Raw genomic sequence first — 13,306 nt, 5'->3', positions numbered from 1 at the left:
GTTACTCTTCCACTTAAAAAATAAAATTAGGCTTTCATTGTTTCCAGAGAAGTGCCAAGAACCTGTCCTTGCACTTTGATCCCACTGGTCATTTGCCTGTAATAAGCTGTTACTGTGGAACAGCTGAACTCCTGAATGGCTGAGATGAGACTGGAGTCTGATGGGTATCCTAGTCATGATTATCAGTGTTCCCCACAGAGATAAAAGGAACCTTATGCATACTAGAGCTGTTTCTGCCTTGGGATGGTCATCCCAACTTAACTTATGCTTACTTGACTTAATTTCTCTTCTGTTGGCTTTGAACCACACCAAAGAACTTGGCCCTTATTGTCCTGTGGAATTAAACAGTAGCTGCTACCTCTTAACTAGAGAAAAGCTGATAATATTTTCAAATATATCTGACTATTAATGGTGTACTTCAGCTTCACAATAAAATAAAAATAGCTTGTCTTTTATTCTAAAGTTTGAAAAACTTGGCAGCTTTTCCCTACATTTGCTACAGCTGTAGTTTTTTATTTCAGTTATTTTTTTTCCTGAATTAGTTTAATGCTGAATGATGGTTGAACCATGTATTTCTGCAGCACAAGGAGCCATACCAGGTTTTTCAGACCTTGATGTGAAGAAATACATGCTCCTCAGCACACAAGAGGACACAATTAAGGCAATGTTAAGGTATTTGTTTTTGAATTTTTTTCTCAAGTCTTTTAGTGAAGGATGATTGTGCTGCCTTCTGCATTTCACCTGTTCAGTAACCCACAGCTGGTGGTCACTACACCCTATCTAGTACTACTTTGCTCACAAAGTAGCGCTGGAGCTGATGTCGTTTTTCTGCAGTACTGTGGATAGGCTGCCTTACAGCATGTGAGCTGTTGATACTGAACTTAGCTTGGCACTTACTTACGTTACACTGCTTCTTCCTCTTTACTTGGCTCCTTCAGAGCCAAAGGGACAAATCAGGCAGGTGCCACTGGAATATCATGTACTGACTGCAGCTTCTTGCTGCTGGAGTTGGATGTGCCTGCTATTGTAGCATTGAGCTTTTCACCCCCTGGGAAAATCCTCCAACTTCCAAGATTTTGAATGATTATGCTAAACAAGAAAGCTGGGCCTTATTTTGAGTTGTTGCCTTTCAGAATGGGGAGTAAAAGCTGAAACCACAATTTCCCTGTCACCATGACAGTAATAAAGGCACTCTGTAAAGTGGCTCCTGCATTACGCAGCAAAGACAAATATCCCAAGTCTAAATAAAATACTTGTACAAATACTTTGTTGAATTAAAATTATTTAATGCTAAAAGTATGTAAATCTTGTTTTCCCATCATGAATGGGAAGCTCTGAAATTATTTAATGAGTCATTCAATGCCTGTAAGAGCTTCCTTGGAGAAGAGCCTTTATTATGACTTGATCTTGTATCAAGAATTGATGTTAAATCACCTTTTGACATTGTGTGTATGGTGCAGCTTGCTAGGCAAAACTGTCACTTGTGTACTGGTTTCTTTAGAGGCATGTTGTAACTCAGTAGATTTTTATTTGCTGAAAGTTCCTTCTAATCCTGGGGAAAGTGAAGCACTGCTGTCAAATTTTAAGGCTGGCAGAAGAGTGAGACATGCTTGGCTTATGCAGTGAGGTAGTCTGTCAAGCAATCTCTAGTGCTGAGCTAAATTTCCCAAGAATTCTGTATGTGGAGCAAAATCGCACAATTTTTCTCTAGGATTGAGTCAATGTTGCACAGTTCTTATGTACAATAATAAGAGGATCTTAAATCTGTTTTCTCATTGCTCACTGGCAGATCTGAAACTCTCTTTTAAAGATGCCAGATAATTTTATCATGGTAGATCTGAGATGAGACTATAAGGAGCCGCCAGCAGTTCCCCTTCTGTAACTGAGAAAGGGAAGATACACTTAGTGCTCCTTGCAGTGTTGTGTTTCAGTGGAAAACCCAAGAGGGGGAGAGAATTGCCTTGCACCTGCCAGCTTCATTAACATTCAGCCACAGCATTGTTCAGATGCTTGTTAGGAAAGGGTATTGCTTAAGGGGTCACCTGCTAGTATTTTAAGTAAGCTTCAGTGGGAAAAAATTAGTATTAAAATGCATTTAAAAGGTCAACTTTGTCATTCAGAACTGCTTTGTGCATAATGCATGGTACATTTTTGAAAGGTTGAGATGGAGCAGTGGTGCTTTTGACAGATTTGCACTTCCATTGCAAGGAAAGTTCTGTATCAAAAAGGAGTACCCCATTTTGATTTTGGGTAACTCAAGACCCATCACTAAACCCCAAAGTGCTCTGTAAAACATGGATTATGTATATACTGCTTGTGTATATTTTATGATGGAGAAAACATACTTTCTTGCTGGTTTTGGAGCTGAGCTGAGCTTTCTGGTTTAAAGCATACCATATATAAAAATTTGGAGTAACAACTGCATTTGCACACGGTGTTTGTATCAGGTTGTACTACAGATGAAATGTGCTGACACTTACTGATACTCGCGGAAATGTCTGTTGCATATCATTTTAAAATGGGCTGTAATAATACAAATAGTTGTAACTCATTTACATTTCTACATAGAAATTATGTAGTTCACAGTGAAAACAATAAACATTCTGCTTTTTTATAGCAAATATGAGTACCTTGGGTAGATGAGCTTCATAGCTGCATGGCCTTGTTACAGAATACAATTTTGTAACTCAGTTCTGGGTAGAAAGATACTGCTAGTAGGAAATTCTTGGCTGAGCAGACTTCTGATGTCTAAAAGTGAATTTTATTGTTTTGGGATTACTTTGCTCATGTGATTTTCCATCATTGATCACTTAATGCCATTTCTGGCTTTTGGATTGTTTTTTTCAAGTTGCTGAGAAGTATATTAATTGGCCAGTTTTGTACCTGAAAGCTAAATTGAAAGCAAAGATTGCCTGAATGTCACTACAGGTTGGGCTCAATGGGATGATCTAAGTAGCATAGCTGTAATTTTCATTACCTGAATCTCTCAATCATTTGATAATATTGCAGAGTATCACTGCATGGCCCTAGAAATGAACTAAGGGCTTGTAGTTTCACTGAGCCAATACTCTCCTCACCACTGACAAGTACTAAAACAAGGAGGCGAGGTTATCTGTCTGCTTTAAACTTTTGAAAAATACCTCTCTCTCTGCTCACCTTTTCCACTGCAGAAAGAGCTGTCTCTCTGCCTAGAGCAGTCTAACTATAAAGCTACTCTAAAACTTCAATTTTTTTAGAGCAGTGGAGATGTGTGCCTGAAGGGCAAACAGAGATTTGTAATACCTGCGTCGATTATGGGAGAATTACCGATCTCTCACCTTCCTGCTGAGGTTTGTACAGTGGTGTGATAACTTTAGATACAGATTATTCTAAAATATTTTTTCCAAGTAGACTTTACTTTTTGACTTATTTTTTTTGTCTTGCTTGCAGTAAGAAAAGTTTCTAATAAGATTATCATGCTTTGGACCTGCACTTCCTGGGAAGGAAGGGTAGGAAGTCAGCATACATCCAAAGGGAAAGGGAAATTAATGGTCTTTGTAGCATCTTTTGCATGCTTAGCTTCCCCTGGAATAGGAATGCACAGGACTTTAGCTTTTTATACACTTAGCTTTTCACTGGGAGATGTGTTCTAGAATTTGGAGGTTGAAAGTGAAATGCACATTTGTTTATCCTGGCTTGTTTTCTGGTTACTTTCCAAGGAGAGAGTGGACCCTTTTCATGCAGACAGACCTCTGCTGTGTCAAGGCTGCTCAGATTAACTGTGCAGCTGGAAAGTATTTTCCACATCACTTGTGTAGATGTTGCTTTACTGGTTCTGCAGTTCTGCCTCTCCAGTTCCTTACTGGCTACTGAACACAAATGATGCATTCATAAAATTTAAAGCAAAGTGAACACAATTACTATAGCCTGTGATGCCTTTAATCCACAATATATTTATTATGTAACTCTCAAACCTCTAAGGTGTATGTGCATGTGTACATCCATTGCTTCAGGTATGATACAAATGAAATGTGTACTTTACCATGGCTGTTCTTTAATTTTGCTGCCTCCTTCAAATACCATCTGGTCATTTTCAGGAGCTCACTTCAGAACTGTGTAGAAGAGCAAAGGGACAGGGGTTGGTAGAGTATCTGTGGATGCTTCTAGGAGAACTTGTCTTTTAAAAAGTTTTTATCTTGCCATCTGTCAGGTGGACTGGAAAGGGGTAGAAAAAAGGGGGAGTAGGAATGGACCTATACCAAAAAGAGGAAAACTAAATAAAGTGTTGGAGGTTGACTGTGGGCAAATGAAGCAAAGAAGGTACAGAAGACCAGGAACATGAAGCAGACCAAAAGACATGGAATGCTGAATGAAGATGAAAATAATGAGGGAGAGGAATGCTTTTATTTTCCATACAATCAAGAGTCTAGTAGTTGCAAGATGTTCAGGTATGGCCAACTGAAAAGTTATAAAGGCCTGACTATATACTTACACTTCTTGCTATAATTTCATTTAAAGGAATTTTCTGAGTTGTTGTATTGCTTCTAATTGATATTTATAGTAATTTTTATTCCTATTTAATGCATTTCTCTCCCCCACCTTCCTCCGCTAAAACCATTCCCACTATCTTGTTACTGCCTACTTCATTTTCAAATATCTCAAATCTTGCTCTTCAGCACCTAAATAGTCCTAATAGTTCATAGCAGTAGCCTTTTGGGATGTAAGTAACTTCTCTGCTAATTCTGCTGCTCACTATATAGTATTTTTTAGACCAAGAAATAATGAATGACTAGCACTGTTAGGATTCCTAAGAGAATCCTAACAGTGAGACACCGTGACACTGGGATAAAGCCATCAGCAGCATTAGGTCTTTCAGAGCATTGTCCCTATAGAGTGTCCTGTTTTAAAGACAGAACAGTGCTGCACAGTAATTTTGATTTACAATTATAAAGCCTCACACAAAGCCTTATATAAATTATTCCATCTAAATGCGTGACAAACATTTTGGAAGGCATAGGCAATATTTTTGAGTATTTCTTGGTTTGCTGCATTTGCCTTGTTAAATATTACTTAAAAAATAAACTAGCTTACAAAAATCATAGTGTGGATAGAGACAAAGTGCTACTGCAGTTTGACTACCTCTTGTTTAGATGGAAACCACAATTTGATCCCTTCCTTTGCAGCAGGAAAGCAAAACTGGAGATCTGTCATTCTTGGGTCCTGCTTTCTTCATGAAAGCAAACTCTTAAGATAAGAACATAATTTTACACTTTAACATTGTTTTATTGTACAAAACAAGCATTTTATTAAATATAGCATCTGTCATCCTTCAGAAAAATACATGCAGAGAGATAAGTTTTTTGTTCACATTATTATTTCTCCCTTGAAATAAGTATGACTTTTTCCTGTCCTGTTCCAAGGAATCGGACAAATTTCAGGTTTAGGTGTGCTTCTAAATGAAGCCTTTAAATATTGTCTGTCTTCTCAGTACTACACATGATGGGAGTTAACACTATCCAACACTATCATTTAAGCAGTGGCCATTCAGTGATCAATTAATGTCTGAAATCTTAGTTATTTCATCTTTCACATCCTTGATCTTGGTTTGAACTGTTGTTAGATTGGCCAGTTTCTCATTCAGTAAAGCAATTTCCTTCTCCCGTCGTAACACCTCCTCCACTAATCTTCCTATTCTCAGTGTTAGGTCATTTATTAAGGGCTCCAAGATGGCAAATTCCTTTTTAACTTTGTACATCTTAGGCTTTAGGTCATTTGCAAATGTAACTGTCTTCAGAACTTTTGCTCTGTCACCTTCAAGATTCAAAAGCCTGTCGGAATGCTTGTTAAAATCACTCCTTAACTCGGACAGTGCTGTCTTAATTTGCTCAATTTTTTTTGCGTTACTGGATGCCAGGCTTTGGATTTTTGTACTTCGGTCGATGCTACTGGTAAGGAGGTCACTTATATTTTTTACTGTTGCCTTTTCACATTTTTCTACTTTATCTTCTAGTGTTAGTAAAGAATCTGTCAGTGTAGTCATTTCTGAGACCAGGCCTGAAATGCGCCTTATGTCAGTTTTTACTGTCACAATTGTCAACGTTACATTTTTTGCTATAGAAGCTGCATTCTGTTCAGTGCTTGAAACTGCATGAAAAAGGCTTGTTAAATTCTTCTCTAGTTCTTCTTGTTTTTTAATTATGCTGCTAGACCATGTTTTCATTGTATAAATATCTTCCTGCAGATATTTAATGTGAGAAATTGTTTGAAGGTCTTCCAGCTGTTTCATTAAGTTCCAAGTCTTTTCACACTAGAGGGATACAAAAATATTTCTAGCTTAACAACTTAACATCAAAATTCAAGCCATACTTAAATGAAATATCCTATTACTCTGACATTCAATTTGAATGCAAAGCCTGTCTCTAGGAAATCAACTTCTGTTACAACACAACCACATTTTCTTCTCAGTATACATAATAAATGTTAGTACTTCTTCCGTTACTACAAAAAATCACAGGAAGGTGGTATATGACTTTCCAAGGTAATGTTTGAAAACACAAGTCATCAAATGGAATCTTCTTCCATATACAGGAATTTTTAAGTCTCCATAAAAGCTATTTTAGTGAAAGAAAACTCATGCTACTGCTGGATTTTTGTCTTGATTTGCTAGTTCACTCTTTTATTTTTATTTTCTTGTGATTCATTCTTGGTTTTCAAATTTGGGAGCAAAAAAGGAAATCATCTGAGTGATACTATCCTGTTCAGTCCCCAGTAAGTCAGGGTAGAACTTGGAGAGAAAAAAAAAAACACCAAACAAGCAAACTGAAACACATTCCAAGAGGCTAGAATTAGTTTTATATTAATCCTTTTCTGGACACTAATAGAAAAAATGTCATCACAGGAACAAATATTTTTAACTCTTCCATAGTGCTGGTCATTCCTTAATAGCTCAGAACTGTTTGCTCAAAAGCAAAACACCAAAATTTAGGTTGTGGAAAGTCATGCTTATTTCCTACTTAATGTCCTCCAAGGATGAGGATTTCATGTTGAACCTCCTTTATATTCAGCTTTCAGCAGGGTTGAGGTTGATGAAAGACTTTAGATTAGGGGTCATTCCACTGGCACTCTCACCACCCTGCCTCAAAAACATACGAAGTAGAAACACTAGAACTTGGAAGACACTTGTGGAAAGTGTTTAAAAGTATTTAAAAAACCATTTATTTATATAATAGTTTTTCCTAATAGGACATGGAACACTAAAGTATTTACTCTGTACCCTTTCTGGAGGAGCAGTTTATTTTGAATCAGATTATATGCACCAGGATGGTGACATTCACTACAATATATTTTTATTTTGACTATGACTGTAAACTGACAGAAACTTATACATAAGCAGTAATAATATGAAGACAGCACAGCTTTATAACATTGAGAAACATTGGTTTCATAGTCTCTTGAATAGGCAGTGTTACCTGTTTAGTGAAGATTTCAGTGGAATTCTCAAGAAATCAATGTACAAACCCAGAATAATTTAAATCTGATTAAGTCATAAATGTTATGGGTTCATACTCTTTCTACTAAGCAATCTCCTTTCCTGAGAAATACAAACTTACCAAGACAATAAGTCTGCAGACAATTTGTGTTGTCCCTGAGATCCAAGTTTCAATGAATAGCTATCAGGTACTACTACATCATGTAAATAGGTCTATGGATAAACTGGATGCTCCCTGCTCCCAAGCACATAACTCCACTGATTTCTTTAATTACTTCCGCAGCTCTTGGTTCAGCAAATTTTGGGAAACAATGTCAGTGACACTGTTAATTTTTTATTTTCTTGTCAAATGTGAAGCAATATGAGACGTATCACGTATCATATCATGCCTAACAAAGAATATCCTAGAGAAGAAAAGGCTAAAATTTGTTTCTAAAGCACCAAAACACTCCCCAAAAATAAAAACAAACCAGCTGCTATGTAAATACCAGCTGCTTATAGATACCAGAGCAAGACAAAGTTCTCAGTAGGAGGTATTTTACTAGTGTTTTCCCTAAGGGTGTTGTACCTAAGCTTCAGCTGTTAAAAATGCACTCCTGTTTTCCTGCAGCACCAAACCATCGCAGTGTACAACACATAAAAAGCAAGGTACAACTATCTCTGCTGAGAAGTAAATGATTAATTAATTGTTCACTGTGTTACAAGTCTATGGAAAACAATACACAAAGTAACAACAAAAGAAACTAACTAGTGAAAACTAAATACAAACTAAAAATATGAGCTCTTTTCTCCTTAAAACTAAATACTGTCCTTCAAATTATTTTTAATAAAAAAGGTATTTTAATAAATAAGCTGAAAAGAATCCTTAATTTAAGAAAATGTTACTTTCCTTCTTTAACAGAGGCTCTCTGGCCTCATTCTCAACTTTTTCGGCTGTTCCAATGTCTCTTTAGATCAATGGCAATATCTCAGCTATCCCTGACATACACTTAAATCACATTGTTTATAAAAATGTGCTTTTTCATTAATGAAAAAGTCAAAACTCACTTATCCCCATTCTGGTCATTTTCTAAGTTAAAGCTTTCTAAAGTTACTTCTTTTACTTTTGAAGATCCTGTTAAGTCAGGCCCTGTTTCTAGAACAGCTATTTCATGCTGCAATTTGAACAAGCTGCCATTGGACTGTAGGGCTTCAAGAGCCTTCTGCACCGCCACTGTATCAGAAACAGTTTTCAACATGTCATTTTCCACAGTGTACAGCTGTGTCTTCAAGTCCTCTATCTTTTTCTCCATACCAAGCAAGTCACTGGACAACCTAAGAATAGAGCGAATAGCATTTTCAATTGCTGGCAAATGGGTCTTGCACTCCTCAATTTTAGGTTCATAGTTTGCAAGTTTCTGATTCAGGTCTGTGTCCTTGGCTACCAGACTATTCTGTTCTTCTTCTAGCTTTTCAATTGACTTTGCATCCAAGTTCAACTTTTGTTCAACTCTAGAGAATTCATCATCTTCTTGCTTTTTTAGTGTTCTTATATTTCTGGCTGTACTGTCTTCCAAATCTCTTACTCTTTCTGAAAGGGATTTAATTCTTTGGTCAACTTCATTAATTTTGGAAGTAACTTCTGTATGTATGAACTTTGCTTCTGATTTTAAACCACTAGCATTTGTGTTCATTTCATCCAGGCTTCTTCTCCAGGAATTTGTAACATTTTGGAACTTCTCATTAATGCTTTGCATCTTTAGAGATAGAGTCTGTTCATTGTTCTGAATATCATTTATGAAGTTATGAAGAGAAGGTATTTCCTGCCCAAACTCAGTCATCACAGAAATGGATGAGGCAGCTTCTTGCAGGATACTTTCAGTAGATTCAAGCTGCATTTACAACATAAAACAATGTCTGTGTCTATTTAAAAAAAGTAAGAACAGAAAACCATTTCCATTTATTAAGGGAAAATAAAGTCCCTTAAAAGCCTCTGTACTTGTTACAAAGCTCTCCATGGTGCGTTTCCACATTTAATCTTTAAAATATTGTTGATTAACCTAGCATGAAGAAGACATGGAAAACCAGAAATGTCTATTGTTGAACTTCTATGGCCTATATTCAATTTTCCATACTTGTTTTTTTTTGTGTCCAAAATACAGCAAATCCCATGCAACATTTTGCAATCTGAAGCATAGTGTATATAAATATCCAAATTACATCACGTATAAATGACATTGTTCTGAGATCAGTGCTGAAACAAAGTCACTGGCATGAGCCATGCTGTGCTACCATCATTATCTGTACTTATTATTAAAAATTATCAGGGATAATTCAGCAACCAGCACAGTTTTTCTACTTGATAATGTCACATGAGGTAGTATTTTTTTCATTACTATTGTATTTTCTTATCTATCACTTTATTATGCCTTCATATTGTTAGAATAGGTGCGTTACATCAAAATGCTGGTAAATTTTCTTCACATCAATGTATGTTAGAATCACACATGAAAGAGGACTGGTGGAATGAAATGTGCATATATGACAGTTCTTAAAAACAGTTTCTAAAAAATAATACTGAGATTCAACCACTGTATTCACACACTGGAACAATGGCATGGATTGACATGCTTTGTATGAAGTAGTCTCTAAAGGCCTATTCACAGGCAAGTAAAACACATTATGAAAACTTATTTTAAAACCGTCAGTTAAATTAACAACATAACAATGACAAATGTTCACCAAAGATTATCCAATTAAGATGTTAGTCATTACCTTTTCAGAAATTAAGTTTACTTTATTTCCCACATCCAGGATTTTTTCAGCTTCTTGATGTAAAAAATTATACTTTCTTTCCAGATCAGCAAATTGACCTGACTGCTGAAATAGAAACCTGCAAATTTCAAGTAAATAAACAAAAAGCGTAACTTTTTAATTAGCATATATTAAGTATTCCAGGACCTGATTCACAGCAAATTGTTACTGGAGGTATTTGTGTTCACAGATCAACACATGACAGAAAAAAAAAAAAAAAAAAAGAAATTTATCTGTCTTGATAACTGGAGTTATCTTCCAAAAGAGGTATGACTACAAGGGAGCATCCATAGATGTCTTTGCTTTTACACTGCATGCTAAGGTAATTAAGGCACTGATGCTGCCAAGATATTTTAAAACATCTTTAACAAAGGTATTTGACCTTTACTTAAAGACTTCACCTGATGAACGGTTTTATTACACTGCTGAGCAAATTATTTACAGAAAACTCTATTTCATTTCTTCTGTCCAATTATTTATTACCTGCCAAGCAAGCATTTACTGCCAGACTAAGTTGCTTTTTAGTAGATGTAGTCTCCAAAGCAGGTATTTAGAATTCCTGAGCAAGGCACCTTCAACATGGTGTAACAGATGGAGCTTCTATATTAACTCACTGCATGCCAATGTTTCCATGCTTGTGAACACTGCTACTCTTAATCCTTCTGGCTTTAACAAGTTTCTATAGACTCTTGTCCCATGCACTCTGTTAACACGTAAATCATACACCCACAGAATACAAAAGAAAATACTAAAATCCTCTTCAGAGAGTTACCTACCAGCTCAGCACCAGGCAAACAGCAAGGGAAACAATACTCAAACTTGTCCTTGAGTCCATCCAAAAGGAACTGTGATTATTGCTGGTCCTGGGACTTGCCAGCTTCCCATAATTACTGTGCTTCTCAGCCTTCTGTGACCCTTCACTGGTCTTGGATGAAGACATACCTTTTTTCCTTGGCTTAACTTCAGACATTTTGTGGTTTTAAAAAGCAGAAGCAAAGGAGAGAGCTAGAAAAAAATCCCAGAAAGGATTATTTTTTAATTCTTACTTTTAAACATCCTCAAATATAAACTCTAGTACACAAAAACACCCTCAAAAATGTTTCTTTCAGTGTTCACTATGCTTCCTAGTTATGTGAACTTTTGTAAAGTATCATAATGCTTTCATTTGCTTTCTATATTACAGAGCACTGCTTTCATATTTTTTCTATCTGAACTGACTTTCCAAGCCTAAGCTAATTTCACCTTTCCAGAAATATTTTGTCTGCTGTAGAATAAGCTATTTTAAATATGTATTTAAAATTAAGAGGATTAAAAGTATACTTCTTTTTGTAGCCGATGACTGTCCCAAGTTCATCAGCAATTTCACTGATGAACTTGTGTTTTACCTGTAGATTTAAAAAATAATTATTACTTACACCACACTAAAAGGGGGAAGTAAATTTTTCAATTTAAAAAATAAAATTGCAAATCAAGCTTTAATTTAGATATAGTTCAGTTGTAATGATTTCATGTCATCTGTAAAACCACCAATGTCAGTTAACAAAAAGATAGAAAATGATAGAAAAATTCAGAAGATTAATGAAATCGTGCCTCAGGAAAAAAGAAAAGAAGAAAAACTGTAACTTCCTCTGGATAAAATTAAGGTCAGAATAGATTGAATCAATACGAATCTCCAGCTCATTTTTTAATCAACCAAGTGAAGTACAGAGTGTAGATTTCAAGCCTAAAATCTTCTACCATACTGCTCAAAATAGACTTGAACCTTAGCGGAGTGGCTTTAGCTTAATTTGAGGCCAAACTGTTGTGCTGGTTTTTTGGATCACTTTGCAGCACTGCCACTTAATAATATCAATAATAAAATAATAATAATAAAATAATATCCTTATTAAAAATAATAAAATAATAAAATAATAATATCAAAATTATTTATATTTGGAGATCTTTACAGAGACACGGGGGTGAAAGGCATTGTTTAAAATCTTATCTGTCATGCAGGTAGCTTAGAGCTGTTTGAGCCACAGTACTAGGAAGCATGCTCAGAGCTCATTGAAGTATGGAGGAAAAAAAGCTTTCATTTCCAAAAAACCCCAAAACAACAAAACCCAAACAAAAAGAAAAGTAACCGAAGCAGAAAAATTGCATTTTGAAGCTTTTAAAACATCTTTGGGTAAAAAAAAAAAAAAAAAAAGAAAAAAAGCTCTGAATAGTAGTTAGGAAAAGAGTTTGAGAAAAGGAAAGCTCAGCTTTAAAAGGACGGCTTCAGCGCGCAGCCCGCTGCGGTACCAGGGCATGAGCCGCAGCTCCCCAGAGACCCTGCCGGACCTCCGGCCGCGCTGGGTCCGCTCCCCAAAAGTAAAGGACTGCCCCCTCCGCTCCCCCAAAATGACCCACATCCCCTCCACTCCCCCCAAAGTGACCCACATCCCCTCCACTCCCCCCAAAGTGACCCACATCCCCTCCGCTCCCCCCGAAGTGACCGCCTGTCCCCTCCGTCCCCCGGACTCCCGGCGAGCCCTAGTCCCCGGGCCAGCCCGGCAGGATGCCCCCAGCCCTGGCAATCCCGGTCTCCCGTCTCCCCCTCCCTGCGGCCGCTGCCCCGTACCCGCCGCGCTCCTCCGGCCTCAGCTGGGGGCCGGAGGCGGCTGAGGCCGCCCAGCCCCGCAGGCACCACGTTTACAGGCCCCGGGGCCCCTCCCTTAGCCGCAGCCGGCGCATCACCGCCCGGCCACGTCCGGGCCCCGCCCGCCCCGGGCAGATAGACAGACAGACAGACGGACGGACGAGCAGAGGTGCCGGCACGCACAGCCGGGGCTCGGCGGCTCCGCGCCGGCGCGGAGGCAGCGCCGGGCTTTGTTGGGCGGCGGCGGGCCGGGCGGCGAGCGGGCCGGGCCGGGCCTTCCCCGCCCAGGCCCGGAAGGAGGAAACGCTGCCGGCGCCGCCTGCCTGGAAGCCGCGGGGCAGCGGCTGCGTCTCGGGGCCCGGCAGGGGCTCGGGGCTCGGCAGGGGCTCCGGGCCGGCGGCTCCCGGGGGCTCCGCGTTGCCCGC

At 38.2% G+C, this 13,306-nt stretch overlaps 1 protein-coding gene across 3 annotated transcripts; it reads right to left on the bottom strand.

Moving 5' to 3' along the window:
• Positions 1–815: 815 nt before the first annotated feature.
• On the bottom strand, positions 816–13,197 carry LOC131592436 (inhibitor of nuclear factor kappa-B kinase-interacting protein-like). 3 transcript variants are annotated; one of them, XR_009280608.1, is made up of 5 exons: positions 12,864–13,077; positions 11,038–11,266; positions 10,223–10,340; positions 5,119–6,286; positions 816–4,091 (listed from the first exon to the last, which is right to left on the bottom strand). XR_009280608.1 is itself a non-coding variant. In XM_058863941.1 (5 exons), exons 2-5 carry the CDS (start codon positions 11,229–11,231, stop codon positions 6,265–6,267), a joined length of 1,158 nt encoding a protein of 385 aa, XP_058719924.1. In that variant the 5' UTR covers positions 11,232–11,266; positions 12,864–13,197; the 3' UTR covers positions 6,122–6,264. The 3 variants fall into 3 exon arrangements, 2 of the variants coding, with proteins under 2 accessions (XP_058719925.1, XP_058719924.1); XM_058863941.1 differs by lacking the exon at positions 816–4,091 and adding an exon at positions 8,516–9,339 and having other exon boundaries at positions 6,122–6,286; positions 12,864–13,197; XM_058863942.1 differs by having other exon boundaries at positions 816–6,286.
• Positions 13,198–13,306: the final 109 nt, after the last annotated feature.

This window comes from Poecile atricapillus, chromosome W, assembly GCF_030490865.1.
Source record: "Poecile atricapillus isolate bPoeAtr1 chromosome W, bPoeAtr1.hap1, whole genome shotgun sequence".
NCBI lineage: Eukaryota > Metazoa > Chordata > Aves > Passeriformes > Paridae > Poecile > Poecile atricapillus.
The sequence above is the reverse complement of the archived record's forward strand: the minus strand, read 5'-3'. Positions and strand labels throughout refer to the sequence as shown.

What these genes read in the sequence shown, in the direction of transcription:
- LOC131592436 (XM_058863941.1), bottom strand. Translation starts at nt 11,231, where the DNA reads ATGTCTGAAGTTAAGCCAAGGAAAAAAGGTATGTCTTCATCCAAGACC. An exon ending in GTTTGCCTGGTGCTGAGCTG is followed by an intron (nt 10,341 to 11,037) that starts GTAGGTAACTCT and finishes TGAAATTTGCAG; the next exon opens with GTTTCTATTTCAGCAGTCAG. An exon ending in TAAACTTAATTTCTGAAAAG is followed by an intron (nt 9,340 to 10,222) that starts GTAATGACTAAC and finishes TTGTAAATGCAG; the next exon opens with CTTGAATCTACTGAAAGTAT.